General features: G+C 37.5%; 1 protein-coding gene across 7 annotated transcripts in view; it reads left to right on the top strand.

Moving 5' to 3' along the window:
- The window catches only part of RASAL2 (RAS protein activator like 2), a 235,918-nt gene that overhangs the window by 134,521 nt on the left and 84,573 nt on the right, over window positions 1–16,824 (top strand). For 2 of the 7 annotated variants that reach the window (XM_087890145.1, XM_060690140.2), the window contains exon 1: window positions 8,641–8,920. The exons of the other annotated variants lie outside the window; for them this stretch is intronic. In XM_087890145.1, coding sequence (XP_087746271.1) covers window positions 8,908–8,920 — 13 coding nt within the window. In that variant the 5' untranslated portion in view covers window positions 8,641–8,907. Of the gene's footprint in view, window positions 1–8,640; window positions 8,921–16,824 lie in introns of those variants that run through there. 7 annotated transcript variants of the gene reach the window in all.

Here is a 16,824-nt window from a genome sequence, read left to right as displayed (position 1 = left end):
ATGGGTTCGTTTTAGATGTAACATGCCTTGAGGTTATCAATTTTCTTCTCAAAATGGCTGGACGTACTGGGAACAGACTGGATTGCTATTTGAATCCATCTTTTATCAAACATTGACTGATTTCCAGGCATTACATTATTCTACTTTTCTGAAATCACCTTTAAGTACAGTAGCATTCATTGGCTTTTTGTGCAATTAACACTTTCCCTTTAAATGAAAGAGGGATATTTGCTCTGGAATCTTGTCATTTTACTATTTAGAGAAGATATTTTTCATTTGTTTTGTATGTGAACTAAATGCAGTTCAATGTTGGCCTATGAATGTTCATTTCTATGCTTCCCTACAACATTTTCTCAAATCAGGGACTCACTTTGCAGTATCTATGTGGCACACACACACACACACACACACACACCCAAAAAAAACCCTTTTGGCTATCATCAGAAGAGCTTTAAAAATCAATTCTCTGAAGTTGGTCACTTTGGAAGCTGCTGTGGTATTTCAAGAATTCTCTTGCTCCTTGATAGTTAAACAAGCTTAACATTGACAAATGAAGGGTGCAGCTTCTCAGATTACTAGAAAGTTAGTTTTGTTTTCTGACAATAAAGATGAGAATGTGGATGCTTTGGTGTTCTCTGCCAATTTTTTTTTTTAAAAAAAGGACCCAGCATTTCAAACACTGGAATGTAGTGGGGATATGTTTTGTGCCAAACCACAGCACAGGTTCCTTCTGAATGCCAGATGTTTAATAACAGCAGTCATAAAATACTGTCCAAGGAGAGAAATCCCCCCTTTTCCTTGCAAAGTTCTTGGGGTCTTCTTCCACGTGAACCTTCTTAGTACTGATCTCATATTGTGTATACAGGTAGTCCTCAATTTATGACCACAATTGAGCCCAAAATTTATATTGCTGAGTTTGCCACAGTTGTTAAGTGAATCATTGTAGTTGCATTGCAGTTAGTAACAGGGTTGTTAAGTGAATCTGGATTCTCCTTTGACTTTCCTTATCAGAAGGTTGCAAAAGATAATCACATGATCCCAGGATACTGCAACTCTCATTAATATGAACCAGTTGCCAAGCATCTGAATTTTGATCAAGTGACCATAGGGATGCCGCAATGGACATAAGTGTGAAAAATGGTCATAAGTCACTTTTTCAGTGCTGTTGTAACTTTGAACAGTCACTAAATGAACTGTTGTAAGTTGTTACTTGCCTCAGTGCTGAAATGGCTTGTTGAGAATGTTAGTCTACATATTATTATTATGGTTGGTTGTACAGTCAGCCAGATGCTTAGACTGGATTTGGTATTTTTATCCACCTATCTAGTTCTTTCCAAACAGCTCGGATAGGCAGATGTTGTTGCTTCATGGCGTTAAAGGTATTGTTGCTATTTTTTAATCCTGTAACTATTCCAAGAAGAATGAGATGAGATTACAAGGGAAACCATTTGCTATTTTTCTTCAAATTTGATTATTTCCATTCATATTAAAAACAATATAGAACATAAGCAATTTGTGCTGTCTAGATATTTTGGACTACAGCTCTCATGAATATGTTGTTGTATTCCATGCACGGAAAATTATACATGAATCAATAAATTTTGAGGATGTCCTGCTATTCTGCCTGTGAAGCATCAAAAATATTCAGACACAGCTATAGTCATTTTGGAGGGTGTCCTATTTTGCCCCAGAGAACCACAGAATTGATTTGGGATTCAGCCAAACAACCTTCTTTCTTTCTCTAGGTGACTTTCAAAAACAAATTCTGAGAAAGTTTTCAGTAGGGCTCAGTCTGCATAGGGAAAAAATACTGTGACTCATGTCCACTGCCTATTGTTTCCAGTGGAATGGGACAACTCACCACAATCAACTTGCTGTGCCCAAGTCATCATGGCCAACTTGGCACAGCGATCTTGTCACAGAATAACAAGTTTCCGCAGAATAACTTGCCACAGGACAATTTAACAATTCAATTTAATTATTTGAAATTTAAAAAATCATTCACATTGCATGCTGTCCCTCTTTTGCATCCTTTCTTTAATGATTCTATTCCACCATTTCTTTGATATTAGTATAACTCTTTTCCTGCAGTGAGTTGTCCCGTGGCGTGTTGGCGGCAGCAAATTGGCTATGGCAAGTTGGCCAAGCGAATTGTCATAGATCCTGTTTATGATCCCCATGCTTAATGCACCCTTCAATCCCTAGGACAGTTTTGCATATTTATATTTATTATTATTATGGTTGGTTTCAGTTAGCCACAAGTTTAGACTGGATTTGGCATTTTTGTCCACCTATTGAGTCCTTGCAAAGGCAGATGTTATTGTTTGATGGTGTTAAAGGGATTGTTGCAGGGTGTAAGCTGTTCCAAGTAAAGTTGCTTTTTACAGTTGACTGATGGTGATTTTGTCAATGCCGATAGTGTGCTACTCCAAATGCTTTGGGATTGCATCCAAGGCTCTTATTACTATTGGTACCCTGCTTTCTTTTGCCACATTAAGTCTATTTCTATTTGCAAAGTCTTTGAATTTTGTGATTTTCTCCAGTTCTTTCTCTTCCATTCTGCTGTCTCCAGATATTGCTACATGATGATGTTGGTATTGCAACATCCACTATTCAGTGGTTTATTCTTACCAACAATTGTTAAAACTGGGATGTTATGTGGCTGGTATTTGTTTGAATTCTAAGGTCCCAGAGCATTTAAAGATTCTTCATTTTCCATTACAGTGCTTGGTCTATTTCATGGTCCCATCAGTTCTTGCTTGCAGGCAAATGGTATTTGCAGATATTCCAATGCATCATTGTTGCTACTTTGTCATGCCATTGTTTGTAGTCAATCTGTGTGATCTTCTTGCAATAGCTAACTAAATGATGCACTGTTTCTTCATCTTCTTTGCAGAGGTGCAGCCAGAATTAGCCTCCTGTCTCTTTCTTCAACTTTCCTGCTCTTAGCCATTGCCAGGTCTTGTTTTCTGCTTTGCCTTTTACTTTCTTTTAATGTTATGATCATGCAATATTTTGCCTTGCTGTGCCTCCATTCTATTTTTCATATGGTCTTTCTTGTAGGTCAGTTTCGTCTCTTTAGTATTATTAAGTAGTTTCCTGGATACTGACCTCTCTAAAAGGGAAGATGTCACTAATCCAGTATTTTTATTCACATTGGCTTTTAAACGCTTCCTTTTAAGGAATTGCCTTTAATTTTTGTTTTGTTTCATTGTATAAAACACTTTAAAGACCACACTTTTAAATCTCTTATAAATAAGATAATTCTAACATTCCAATCAATATGCTAAGCTTTTGTCCCCTACCTCAAACTCAGTTACTCTTGTCCTAGTACTTTTCTGCTCTTTGGTCAGTAACTACACGTAGTCCTCGATTTACAACAGTTCATTTAATAACTATTTAAATTATAACAGCACGGAAAAATGTGACTTATGACCATTTTTCACACTTTGTAGCATTCCCACAATCATGTGATCAAAATTCAGATGCTTGACAACTGACTCATACTTATGACTGTTGCTGTGTCCCAAGAACATGTGATAATCTTTTGCAACCTTTTGAGAAGCAAAATCAATGGGGAAGCCAGATTCATTTAACAACCGTGTTACCAATTTATCAACTGCAGGGATTCATTTGACAACTGTGATGAGAAAGGCCGTAACATGGGGCAAAATTCACTTAACAAATGTCTCGCTTAACAACATAATTTTGGGGCTCCATTGTGGTCGTAAGTCGAGGACTACCTGTATTGTGACTCCATGACTAACCATATTTGTTAATAACAAATATACTAACCTCGTCATTTCCCGACTTGACTACTGCAATGCTCTCTACATGGGGGTCCCCTTGAAGTGCACCCGGAAGCTCCAACTGGTCCAGAATGCGGCCGCGCGAGTAATTATGGGAGCAACATGGCGCTCACATGTAACATCTCTTGGTGGCCTTCCGAGTGCACTTCAAGGTGTTGGTTCTTACCTTTAAAGTGCTCCATGGCTTAGGACCTGAGTACTTATAAGACCACCTGCTGCAACCGATAACCTCCCACCAACCAATACGCTCTCACAGAGTAGGCCTACTCATAGTACCATCATTAAAACAATGTCATCTAGTAGTTCCAAGGGAGAGAGCCTTCTCTGTGGGGGCACCTACTCTTTGGAACAAAATACCCCCTGGAATACGAATAATCCCAGATCTTCGCACTTTCCGACGTGCCCTGAAGACCTTTCTGTTTCAACAAGCAGGGCTAGCATAAACATCTAAATTCTATGCCAAGGTCTTAGCAGATACACGAAGTTGACTCAATTTATTATTTACTGTTTATTAAAATATATATATATATATATATATATGTATATGAAATCTTAATCTGTTCACTGCCCTGAGTCCTTCGGGAGAAGGGCGGTATAGAAATTCAATAAATAAACAAACAAACAAACAAACAAACAAACAAACAAACAAATAAATAAATAAATATCATGGAATTCACCTGAAGAAAGCATTTACCAATTCTTCAGCTCCAGATGGCTTAATGAACTTGAGTTTAACAGCACTTAGGTTATTATTATTTTATATCAGTAATCTGGCTGGTTTGGTTAACACTTGGTGCTATTTTCTTTTTGGTATTACTATTTAAAAAAAATGTGATGGCTTAACCAGGGTCAGAATCACTGCAGACAGGATGCAATGAGGCTCAGACTCTTTTCAGCCACAGTGTCCTTTTGGGAGTTAAAAAATTGGAAGCAGAAGAGTCCTTGTGAGTGTTTATATGTTATAGCTATACTGACTTTCTATCTCAGTTTGGAGACCAAGAGAAATAACTGCAGATTTTCACTGCCCACTCCAAGTTTGTATAATCCATACAGTGCTATTATTTATGTACATAATCAAATTACAAAGCCTAAATGCAAGTCACGTTTAAGGTACTGCAGTTGTCCAGAATACAATAAATGTACCACTAGTTTGATACCTAGGATTCTTGATATTTTGTGAGCTTGGTTGTTTTCTTGCATATGTTTAATTATCCTGCTTAGCAACATCATCAGTGCAAGTTTACTGGTTGTTCATACATAGTAGCTTACCTTTCCAGTCTAGGTTGGGGTGTGGTTCCCTCTTGATGGTTCTTTGATTAAAGTACTGTTTTTTCTCTGATTGTTTATTTGGGGTTGTTTCCGGGATACCTGATAGTTGGTTACTAGAGAGAATGTGCTTTGGGATGATTGTTTCCTTCCTTGAATTGTGGTTATGTCTTTCAGATGATATATAGATGGGGTTTACCTCTGTGGGTCTGACAAATCACACACGCATGTACACACACGTGTTTGTGTTTGTGTATGTATATGTATGTGATTTGTCAGAAGGACAAGCTTCCCTAGCAATTTTATTTTAATTTGGTGTAGTTTAAAAGTCAACAGTTTCCAAGCTAAAACACTAAGAAGAGTCCCTCATTGAGGGAGAAGGGCTGTTCAAAAATGTGAAAAATACATACATAGATACATAGAATTCTTTATAGAATAAAATTATTTAGAATAGAATTCTTTATTGGCCAAGTGTGATTAGACACACAAGGAATTTGTCTTCGGTGCATAAGCTCTCAGTGTACATAAAGCTATAAGTGATAAATCATGATCATAGTAATCATAAAAATACATTCATCGTAAATTATAAGATACAACACTTAGAGATAGTCATAGGATACTAAACAATCAACATAAATCATACTAGGAAACTAAATAAAACAATATAAATCGTAAAGATACAAGCAATAAAGTTATACTCATAAGTAGGAAAGGAGATAGGTAATAGGAAAAATGAGAAGAATAATAGTAATACAGCCTTACTAAATAGTTTGACAGTGTTGTGGGAATTAGTTGTTTAGCAGAATGATGGCATGGGGGAAAATCCTGTCCTTGTGTCTAGTTGTTCTGGTGTGCAATGCTCTATAGCATTGTTTTGAGGGTAGAAGTTGAAACAATTTATGTCCAGGATGTGAGGGGACTGTAGATATTTTCACAGCCCTCTTTTTGACTCGTGCAGTATACAGGTCCTCAATGGAAGGCAGGTAGGTAGCAATTGTTTTTTTATATATACACACACTCACACACACACACACACACACACACACGAACGAATGAATGAATGAATGAATGAATGAATGTATATTGATAATGTCTTCTGACTATCAGTTGACGTTTGTGGAGGACTCCTGCTTTTTATTCTTTGGTTACTGGATCTTCATATGTTTTAGAGCAATTTTGTTGGTTTGTATGTTACAATGATGACAAGAGGTTGCTAGTTGTCTCAGATATATTTTTGATGGGGGAGAGTTATTTTCATAGTTATAATGATTGTGTTACAATAGATTTTGTGACTAGGCACATTTTCAGGTCATATCTTCCACTGTGTTGGAAGATATTATATAGGTAGTCTGTTTTCTCTTTTTACATTTCTGGGTTACTGCAGTGTGATTTTCCTGGCTGAATAATGTTCATATACAATCTTCTTGTGGACAGTTGAGTTATTGTTTTGGTAGAGAAGCACCTGGTTAGTGTGGGTTGTTTTTCAATAAACTTGAGTATGTAATCTGTCACTGTTTCTTCTGCTGATAAAAATATTGAGGAACAGGGTAGTTTCTTGTTTTGTTTTTTCTCTCTCTTGTAAACTAGATATAAAAAAGTGTATCTGAAACTCAACACTTACCCATGGTCACATGATCAAAATTCAAGCACTTGGCAACTGGCATATATTTATGGCAGTTGCAATGTCCCAGGGTCATATGATCACCATTTGTAATCATTCCAACTGGCCTCCTACAAGCAAAGTCAATGGGGAAAGCCAGATTTGTTTAATGACCATATGATTCACTTAACTACAGTGATTCAATTAACAATTATAGCAAAAAAAGATCATAAAATGATACAAAGCTCACTTAACAACTTCCTTGCTTAGCAGTGGAAATTTGGGGCTCAATTGTCAACATAAACCGAGAGCTTGTCTATCTGTTTATAATCTTCAAGTGGTATAAACAGTGCATTGTAGCATAAAAACTTTTGAATCAAAGTACCTCGGATCCACTAACTTACAAAATCTAAGGCTCAATACTCTTGTTCAATTTGCAGTTTTAAGGCTCTTCACACCAACTCTATATGCAAAGTTACAGCTGCTGCAGTTTTGCCGTAGTTAGCCACTTGTCATGTGATCGTGATTTCCAGTGCTCCCTGCCAGCTTCCCACAACCGGTCAGTGGGAAAGCTGGTAGGAAGTTGCTCCTGTTTCCACTGATTTTGTGCCTGTCCGTGTCATTCTGTTTCTTTGTTTAGGTAAGGCATTATCACTGAAAGAATGACTCGGTGACTAATGTGTTGCCTAGTTCATTTATGGAATCGTGGAACTGGAAAGGGCCATTTAAGGGCCATCAAATCCTACCGTCTAATAACTGCAGGAATACATATTAAAACATCAAAAAGATAGTATGTAGTATAAAGTTAATGTACTATGAAAGGGACCTTGTCATATCTCTGAGTAATAATTTCTATATTCAGTTACTACTGCCAGTATTTTTTTATATATGTCTTCTTGTAAATTAAAGCCGTTTGTTTGTTTGTTTGTTTGTTTGTTTGTTTGTTTGTTTGTATATAGCTGCCCTTATCTCACTTATGTGAAATTCCATGTCCTACACTCCATAATGAGAGGTCAGGTATCCTGAACTTTTGAAAGGAAAACAGATCAAACATCCCAATTGCTTTGATTTCGCTGGTTAGCTTTATAGAAGGGCAAACTCAACATTCAAAGCCTGCCTTGAAGCTTTGTAGTGGATTTCCCTTGTGAGCAATAGAAGCTCAATTCATCAAAGCTACTATCCCTATTTCTATGAGGGGAGGGGAAATCAGACGACTGTTGTAAAATCAGCAAGGGAATAGGATCTTCCCTCTAACCTCAACAAAGGTTCAGACCCTGCAGGAGGATAAATCTCATGTCTTCAGCTCATGGTTAATTGTAGAAGCAAAACATAGAGTTATTCTTATCTCTGGCTTAAAAGGGAGTTTTGACTGTTCTCTTTAGCAGTTCTGGATGGACAGGTGGGAACTAAAATCAAACAGTGGCATTCTTAAAATTGCTCAAACTTGATGAACAGCTCTCGGCAGTGGTATTATCATGTCTTCACGTCAGTGCATTAAAGCAAATGGAATGAGTACTATTTCAATGGCTGCAATTTGTTTTTATTCTCAGACTGCCTGAGAATTCAACCCAAGAGCAAGCAGAGAAGGTTGGTTTGATTGGAATTTCTGCTACTAGGCGGGGGGCTCGGAGGGAAATAAACGAACAATGGTTTCCTTTAATAACAAAAAATGCATATAGGAAACTAATTTTATCATTGCTTCAATTTCATAAAAACATTTGATATGAAGTTTACCACCTTCTTTGAACATCTGCTATTCTTTTTTTCTTTTTTCATCTTTGGTATGCCTACTCAATTCAGATATAAGGAGGTGGCACTTTAGGAATGGACTGGCTAAACTGAATTATCAATCAGTCATTCAAACTTTTTCATTCACTGACTTCATGTTTTCACTGCCTGGAGCCGCCTCCTGCTCACACACGTGCACACACCCCTTTGGGCAAAGGAAAAGAAAAAGCCATCCCTATTAGTTTGATTCTGTACACACAGACGGACGCCCAGGGATTCCAGCACGCTCCTAGCAGTGGGAGAGAATGCAAGCCAGAGAAAGGGCAGCTATTGTTGAACTGCTTTAAGAAGCCAAAACAGAGAACACAGAGGCTGGGCCTCTGTTCTGGTGCTGGCCTTTCTGCATTCCCAGGCAGAGGATGGACAAGGAGCGTGGCTGCTGAAAGTGGTGCTGGGAGAGTGGGGCTGGCAGGAGCATGACTAAGGCATTGGCAAGTTCACGAGATGGAGGATTCAGGTAAAGTCCCTTTCAGCCACTATTGCCGCCCCTGGAAAATTGAGACCCACAAAGAGCGGGACAGTAGTTTTGACAAAGTGACTAAGAAGTTGGTGAGTGGTGTTTTGTTCCTTTTAGGGCGGGGGATTGGGAGGGGGAAGGCTAAGTGCTATCCTCTAATATCTGACTTGTGAAGCACAGTATTGTTTCTTTAGAGAATTTTTTCTTATGGCGAAGGGTCAGAGGAATATTTGAACTGTCTTTGCGTTTCTCGTGTCAGCTTTGTGGCTCCATTTTTACCTTTTTTTTTTTCCTAGGCGAAAGGGAAAGCAGGGAAATTTCCCCTTTGGGGGATCAAATTGTGTTGGAGCAAATGTACCAACATAATGTTTCACAAACATGGAACATTCTGAACATTAGAAATTACTGAAGGTTTGTACATACTCAGTGGCATAGATTGTGAACCCAAGCAAGTCATCTTGCTTTAAAAGTGATACATTCACCCTCAAAATTAACTTTGCAATATTGCGAGTTGTTTCAAATTCTGATGTAGTTCAGTCCTGCGCGGGCGGGTCTGTTCACAGGTGAAACTTGTTCACTTGTAACTGATGCCTGGGAAAAGATATAGGATTTCAGTCTTAAAACAGCTTTTATTCTGTCTGTAACTTGATTAAGCAAGCTGTAAACAGATACAATGTAAGACTGAAAGAGAACAACTATTTTCTTCTTTGGCTATGTCATTAAAATAGAATTTTCTTAAAACAAGTTGGGGCAAGTAATTGTGTTTAATTAGTCCAGGACATTTAAGACACTTTTAAAACCCCAACCCTTATACTGGCTCAGATTTAAAATTAACTATTTCCTCCCCATCTCACCCGCCCCCTCAAAGCGGGAATGATTAACTTGTAATCGCCTTGAATTGTAACAGACAAAACTTCCTGTTATGGAACTGGGGGGAAAAAGTCCTGAAGCTGGATATAAAAACAGAGAACTTCGATTTATTATTTTAAAATAGTTGCAAAGTCAGTTCTTTATCTCACGGTGAGATACATACACACACACACACACACACACACACACACACACACACACAGACAGAGGGAGTAAAGAAATACAAGACCCCTTCTCACAGGCAGAAATTGTGGAATTTGAAAGGGAGAAAGACACCCTGCAAAGGGGAATCTTTTTGCAGCCATTTCCTTCCTGTTCTAGACAGTCATGAAAAATATGGCATGTGAGTAAGCGCTTAATAAGGCCTTTTACTCCTCTTTTAATGAAGGCTTTTTCCAGTAATGAGGTTGATGTTATTATTATTCACATAGTAATTTCCTGTCTGCTCCCCTATTCCAGAACCATTTTTAGTGTTCTCTTTGGTGTTGTCCAACCTGCTGCTGGGTTTGGTTCTCTACCATTCAGGTTCCTTTGTGTTGTTTTCTTTGGCTGCCTCTTTGCTTAGAAGTTTTCCATAATTCTCTTTCTCCCTTCAAATTCCTTCTTAAACCCCATCTTTTCTGTGCAGTGATTTGCTAAACCCCAGGCATTATTGAAATGGAATGGAATGCCTATTCTTCCTGGTTTAGCTTTTGTTTCCTTTCCTCTGGAGTTTTTTCCATGGCAAATGTCAGATTGTATGCTCTTCAAGGCAAAAATGTATCAGGAAAAAGTGACATTTTTTTCATTTGTTCTTAAGCTTCATGTACTACAATATGAATACAATGACTCCCATCCCTCTTTCAAAAATACGTTACTGCCAACTATGACCTCTGGCATGTAAGCCTAAAATCAGTTAATATATACTTGCACAGCCCAATGGCGTTACTGAGACAAAAAGTGACATCTTCAAAATAACCATTCATTTGTCTTTTATTAGACTTTCTAACCACAAATAGATAGATGGGATAGAGGAAGGACCATTATTTCTGTCTGTCACAAGCCAAGATTTCTCCAACAATTTCGTGAGCTACTCTGCATCTTTGAAGGGTGAATACTACTCAACTTTTTCAACATTTTGTAGTAATCAAAGAGAAAACAAGAAACCATACTCGCTAGTAACACATTAGAAATACAGAGAGGGGAAATTAGGGGATGTTCACTAGCGCACTCAAGCAATATAGTATGCTGTGGCAGCATCTTATGCAAGGATGTGCTATAGACTGAAAAGAGACAATACAAGATAAATGTACATTGTGGAACATCGTAATGCTAGAAATTTTGCTCAAATAAATTTCCTCACATAAAAAAAAATGTTTTCTGATGAGTAATGCTACCATGGTAGCCATTTTATGAATGAGAAAGCTCCTCCCTGTATCAACTTTCATGTCAGAATTTTTTTTTTTTTAAATTTGATTTATACGCCGTCCTTCTCCGGAGACTCAGGGCGGCTTACAATGCATTAAGCAATAGCCTTCATACTTTTGTATATTTATACAAAGTCAGCTTATTGCCCCCACAAACTGGGTCCTCAATTTACCTACCTTAGAAAGGATGGAAGGCTGAGTCAAACTTGAGCCTGGCGAGATTCGAACTTACAGTAATTGCAGACAGCTGGTGTTAATCACAATGCTATTAGTCTGCTGAGCCACCAGGCCCTTTTCTTAAGATGCTAAACATGTCTAATGAGGTACAGTGAGGTTGGGTCCTGAATCAGTCAGAAATTGTGGGAAATCTACCTTGCGTCTTCTCTAAAAATGCTTCTGACTTTTTAGGAATAATTTGCCTCATAAAATTCAGGAACAAATTATCACAACGGCATATACAGTCCAAAGGAGAGATAGTAGACAACAGAATACTACCTAGATACTTTTTGTTATATGATATTTAGAATAATGACAGGCAGGCATTATCTCAAAATCCATACATTTGCTCTGAAAAATAGGTTAGCAATATTTTAATATGAAGAAAATAATGGCTTCCCTGAGGCTGACCACTGTATTTGTGATTGAAATGAAATTTGAAGCAGGGACTTTAATAGTAGATAACCACTATACCATTCTATGTTGAAAACTTCGTTTTTCTTTGCAACTTTCTCAGACTTTGTTTTCCATCCTGTGTATATTAATTTATTTGTATAACTCTACAATGTGAATAATTGCAACGATAAAATAATAGTTACCAAATCTTGTAACAATTTATATGTGTAATTAGACTGACAAGCAGAGGTGGGCTTCACATAATTAAACAACCGGTTCGCCCCAGCAGCAAAAATGTGAGAGCGCACGCACACTTGCTTCACTTGCGCGCGTGCCTTCTGTGTCTGTGTGCAGCTTTCTGTGCATGCGCTTTGCTCGTGCATGCACTTGCACACATGCACGCGGCTCAAAAACACAACTAAATAGGACGGCATAGCGCCAGGGCAGGTGGGTGGGTCGGGGCGGAGCGGGGGCAGGTAGGTGGGCCAGGGAAGGGCAGGACCATAGGGCACAACTACTGGTTCGCATGAACCGGGACAAATTGGCTGAATCCCATGCCTGCTGACAAGCAACCAGAACATATAGTGCATTTGTGTTTTCATAGTTACACTGAAGACAGAACTTTACAAATACAAGCTTGTTATGTATTACAGTAATAAGGCAGGAGTTCACACCACAGTAAGTCATCATCATCTTGCTTTTTTGACATACCACAGGTGGATGTTCCTGGTTGCACATAATATTTTTGTGTTATATTTTTAATAACTTAGAACTTTAAAATTTTATTCTGTGATAGTGTGTTTCTTTCACTAGTCAAAGTGCAGTGTGTGAAGCCCAAAAAGTGTTATGGCATCTGAAACACTAATGATCTTTTATAAGTTTTTTTTTATCACATCCCCTTCATCAGTGACATTCAATTAAATTAACTTTTATCCACAAAAATTCATGTGCTTAATATATAAATTGTTGCTTACATTTGTTTATAGAAGAACAATATTTATATTACAATATTACAAAAAACTCTGTGCCAGGAACCATAATGGTATTTTGTATCTTGAACAACACTTGGGTAAAGATTCTTGTATTCTTGTTAACAATATTGGTCCTTCCTTAGCTGCATTTTATTAGTTCCTTTTCTCTCTCCTTCCTCAACAACTTCAGATGAAACAGATTAACTGAAGTAATTGTGCTTTTTTTCTTAATATACATATACATGTTTGAAATGAAGAGAAACTAACCAGTTTGGTTAAAACACAGATAATCCACATTTATAATCCAAAACTGATGACAGACTCCTTGGAATCTCAAACGCTGTGGTGGCTGGAATAACTCACTAGTTCTGTTTTGTAGGTAAATCTTCCCATTGGATTTAAATCTTCCCACTGGATTCTTTTCATTTTTTCCAAGTCAGAAAGCAATTTGCTGCCACAATAATACAAATTGTATGGCATGCCTATACTTTTTCTGAAATTCCAGAATGGCCTTTAGCAGAATAAGAATATCCATGCTTCCCCAAATAGCTGGAGGTTACTGCCTGTCCACCCCATTAATTCAAATTGTGCAGGAATGTTTCAGCCTTCAGTTTCTCATGTGAAGTAGTGCTGGTTCCTTTGATGGCTGAAGATATTTAATGTCATTTATCCCACCTTTAAGTCCATCTGTCATTCATTATCATAAGAATGATTATAAGTAGATACATTGATTATTTAAAAAAGAGTTACAGAAAGTATGTCTGCCTTTTCAATCTCCATCAAGCTATATTACTGTGAAGAATCAGTCAAGATGATTTAATGTACTGCCCTGAGCAAAACATGATGTGCTGCCAAGTGGACAACCAGGAAGCAGCAGTCAGTCCATCAATTTGTGATTTGAATCAGCTGACTAGTGTTCTGGAATCAGCCATTCAAGAAAATATTGCTCCCTCATATGTTAGAGTTAGTAGTTAGTTTCTTTCTATCGTTCTGAATTCCCTAGTGTCTCTGTATTGTTCCCATGCATGCACATATAAAATGGCTGGCAACAGAAAATGTCTCACCTAAGATTACATGATGAGCCTATGGCAGTATTAAAGTTAAAGGGCAATGCAGAATTCCCCATGAGAAGCCAGAGAATTGAAACATAGCAATTCCAAAGGAAAGTAACAATACTTTTAAACACATACATACCACTCCATTGGAATTTGAGAGGAGGTGTTTTCATTCTCTTTGGCACCTACTGATTGGTTAGGGTATTATTATTTCCAGGTGAAGCATTCACTCAGTATACATAGCATGCCAATATTTTCTGGATAGCTGCCTGTCTTTCAGGATGAAGCATGTACTGGAATGAATTTAAGTAAATGAGAAGTAGCTAACTTGTGTTGACAAGCTGTGGGCTAATACAGGAATTATACTATTGGATATTTTACCAAAGCAGTAAGGTTAGACACAATTACAAGAAATAAATCCTGCCTTAGTCTTTATCCTTTGATGCTGCCTAACAGGTACAAAGTTAGCAAGGTAACAGTCACTTTGGGCCAGTCACTCTGTCTCAGCTCTAGAAAGCAGGCAATGGCAAGGCACATTTGCAATCCTGCCAAGAAAATTTCAGGGACTAGTCCGGCAGTTGCTGGAAGTCAAGGCTGATTTAAAGGTACCTCCCTCCATAAAAGCAAATGAAGTTTTGTGATCTATGACATTTGAGAAGAGCAATTATTGGCTTTTAACTTTCTTTCTGATGGACTACTCTGCTTTACAGAAGTAATAACTTAATATCTGCCAAACAGATGCAGCTAGACCAAACATAACGCTGCATAAGAGGAAATATGTACTCTGTGGTTCCCGCCCCTTTCTGATTTGCTTTCCATCTGAAATGAAAAAGATAGACCAGATTAGTGACTGACATTCCACCTTAATGCTGATAATATCTAGCTCATTGCATCTAGTTAAACTTGTCAGGTTTGCAGAACACATGCTTTGAAGAGGAACACATTTGTTTATGGGAATGTGCCAAGGAGTTGTCCCAAAGGTTCTTTTTAAAAGGCAACTGGACTTTGCTTTTCCTTGAAGATATTTCACTTCTTATCCAAGAAGTAACTTCAGTTCGTACCAAAGAGTTTTGGGGTGATTAGCTGATGTGAAAGCAACTGGAAGCAGTCTTAGAGTCATACCACATCAGTGGGACATTAGATAACATGGCATATACTAATGTTTTGTGAAGCTGATCAACCATTGCAATAATATGCTGCATTTTCAGACTTGTCTTAGTTTCCATGGCTATTCTATTGTCCTTCTTCAACTAAAGTGCACAAGTGAGGTGTACAGCTTAATGTTCATGGTGTAGTTTTATTTCCTTATGTTACAAAGTAATTGCTATAACATAGACCTCCAAAAATCTTGTCAGTTGTTTTATATGTAGGTATTCTAAGCTTTGGTTGCCAAACCTGATAACTTGGAATGAGAAGAAATAAGCTAAATTAACACTTTCCTTCAGTCTCAATTAACTTTAGGCATTTTAATACATATTCCTTCAATAATATGAAAAAAATATTGCAAAGTTAGTCAGTGAAGACCCTTCGACTAGTTTGAGTCAGTTCCATGGCTCCATCTTTTGTGGCTTCATAATGCTTAAAAAGATAATGCACTTTATTATAGTTCCACTCCTGCATTTTGTGCACACAAAGCGTCTCTTGCCATGGCTGTCAAGGCTCTAGTGTTTGCATGCATTATGAATGATCATGCTACTAGACTGCATTATAAAATGCTTATACGCAAACTTCTGTGAAGCTTCATTTATCAGAAATTCAACTTCTAAATCCACAAGAAAACAAAAGCTGCTTAGACTCCTAAATGTCAGACACGTGACATCTCTAAAAACAATCTCTGGTTATGATATACATATTGATATTTAGACTTTTCAATATGTTTTAAGTTATGTATTGATACTTTACAATTTGAAGTTTGAGTATTTCGCAGACATGGCATAGTTTTTTCTATGGATTCGGTTTCACATAAACAGAGTTTTTAACAAATCAAGTTTGAAATGTAGTTGAAGTTTCACTCCATCATCCGTTACATTTTTCCCTGAGCATATAAATTATCAAGAGTGCCTTTGTAAATAAATTCTGGATTGCAAAGCTGCATTGGCTATCTCGTTCTCTGGTTTGGGAAAAGTCATTCTCATTTCAACGTTTTCAGTTGTAGAAAAATCTCCTGTGACAAAATCAAAAAGAACCTATAAACGGAAAGAAAATGTGCTTTAGAGACTGATCACTTGGTAGGATTTAAATAGGGAAAATCAACTATTTGTGTTTATTTTTTCCCCTTCATTAATGGCTAATTCATAATTCAATTACATTTGGTTGATTATCAAAGATTTTTTATTGCTCAACTGATCACCTTGTTCCTCGCTGCCAGTACTATATAGTGCCTGTTGAGGAGGGAGATGTTTATGAATATAGTCCAGACTTATGGAAACACATGGCCAAGGGATTTTCTTGGTGTCCCCTCCACTTTCAACTTCATCATTGAAGAAAGAAGGCACTTTGGTTGTAAGGTTGATCCCGTTTTACATACTGCCCCTTCTCATTAACTGGTGAGTTTGAGAGCATTGGCCTGAGCATTGTTAAAAATGTTTGGCTCTATATATAAATGTTATATGTTACAGAATAGTGAAATACAGTAGTCCTCGACTTACAACAATTCATTTAGTGAACATTACAAGTTACAACAGCACTGAAAAAAGGGAATTATGACCATTTTTCATACTTATGACCATTGCAGCATCTCATAGTCATGTGATCAAAATTTAGACACTTGGCAACTGACTCATATTTATGACTGTTGTTTTGTCCCTGGGTCATGTGATCATCTTTTTTGACCATCAGATAAAGTCAACTGGGAAGCCAGATTCACTTAACAAGTGTCACTAACTTAACAATTTCAGTAATTCACTTAATAACTGCGACAAGAAAGATTGTAAAATGGGGCAAAATTCACTAACAAATGTCTCACTTAGCAACTTAGCAAATGTTGAGCT

This window comes from Pantherophis guttatus, chromosome 3 (genome assembly GCF_059756535.1).
Source record: "Pantherophis guttatus breed Tessera chromosome 3, ASM5975653v1, whole genome shotgun sequence".
In the NCBI taxonomy this organism is placed as follows: Eukaryota; Metazoa; Chordata; class Lepidosauria; order Squamata; family Colubridae; genus Pantherophis; species Pantherophis guttatus.
This window is presented reverse-complemented; position numbering and strand designations above follow the sequence as displayed.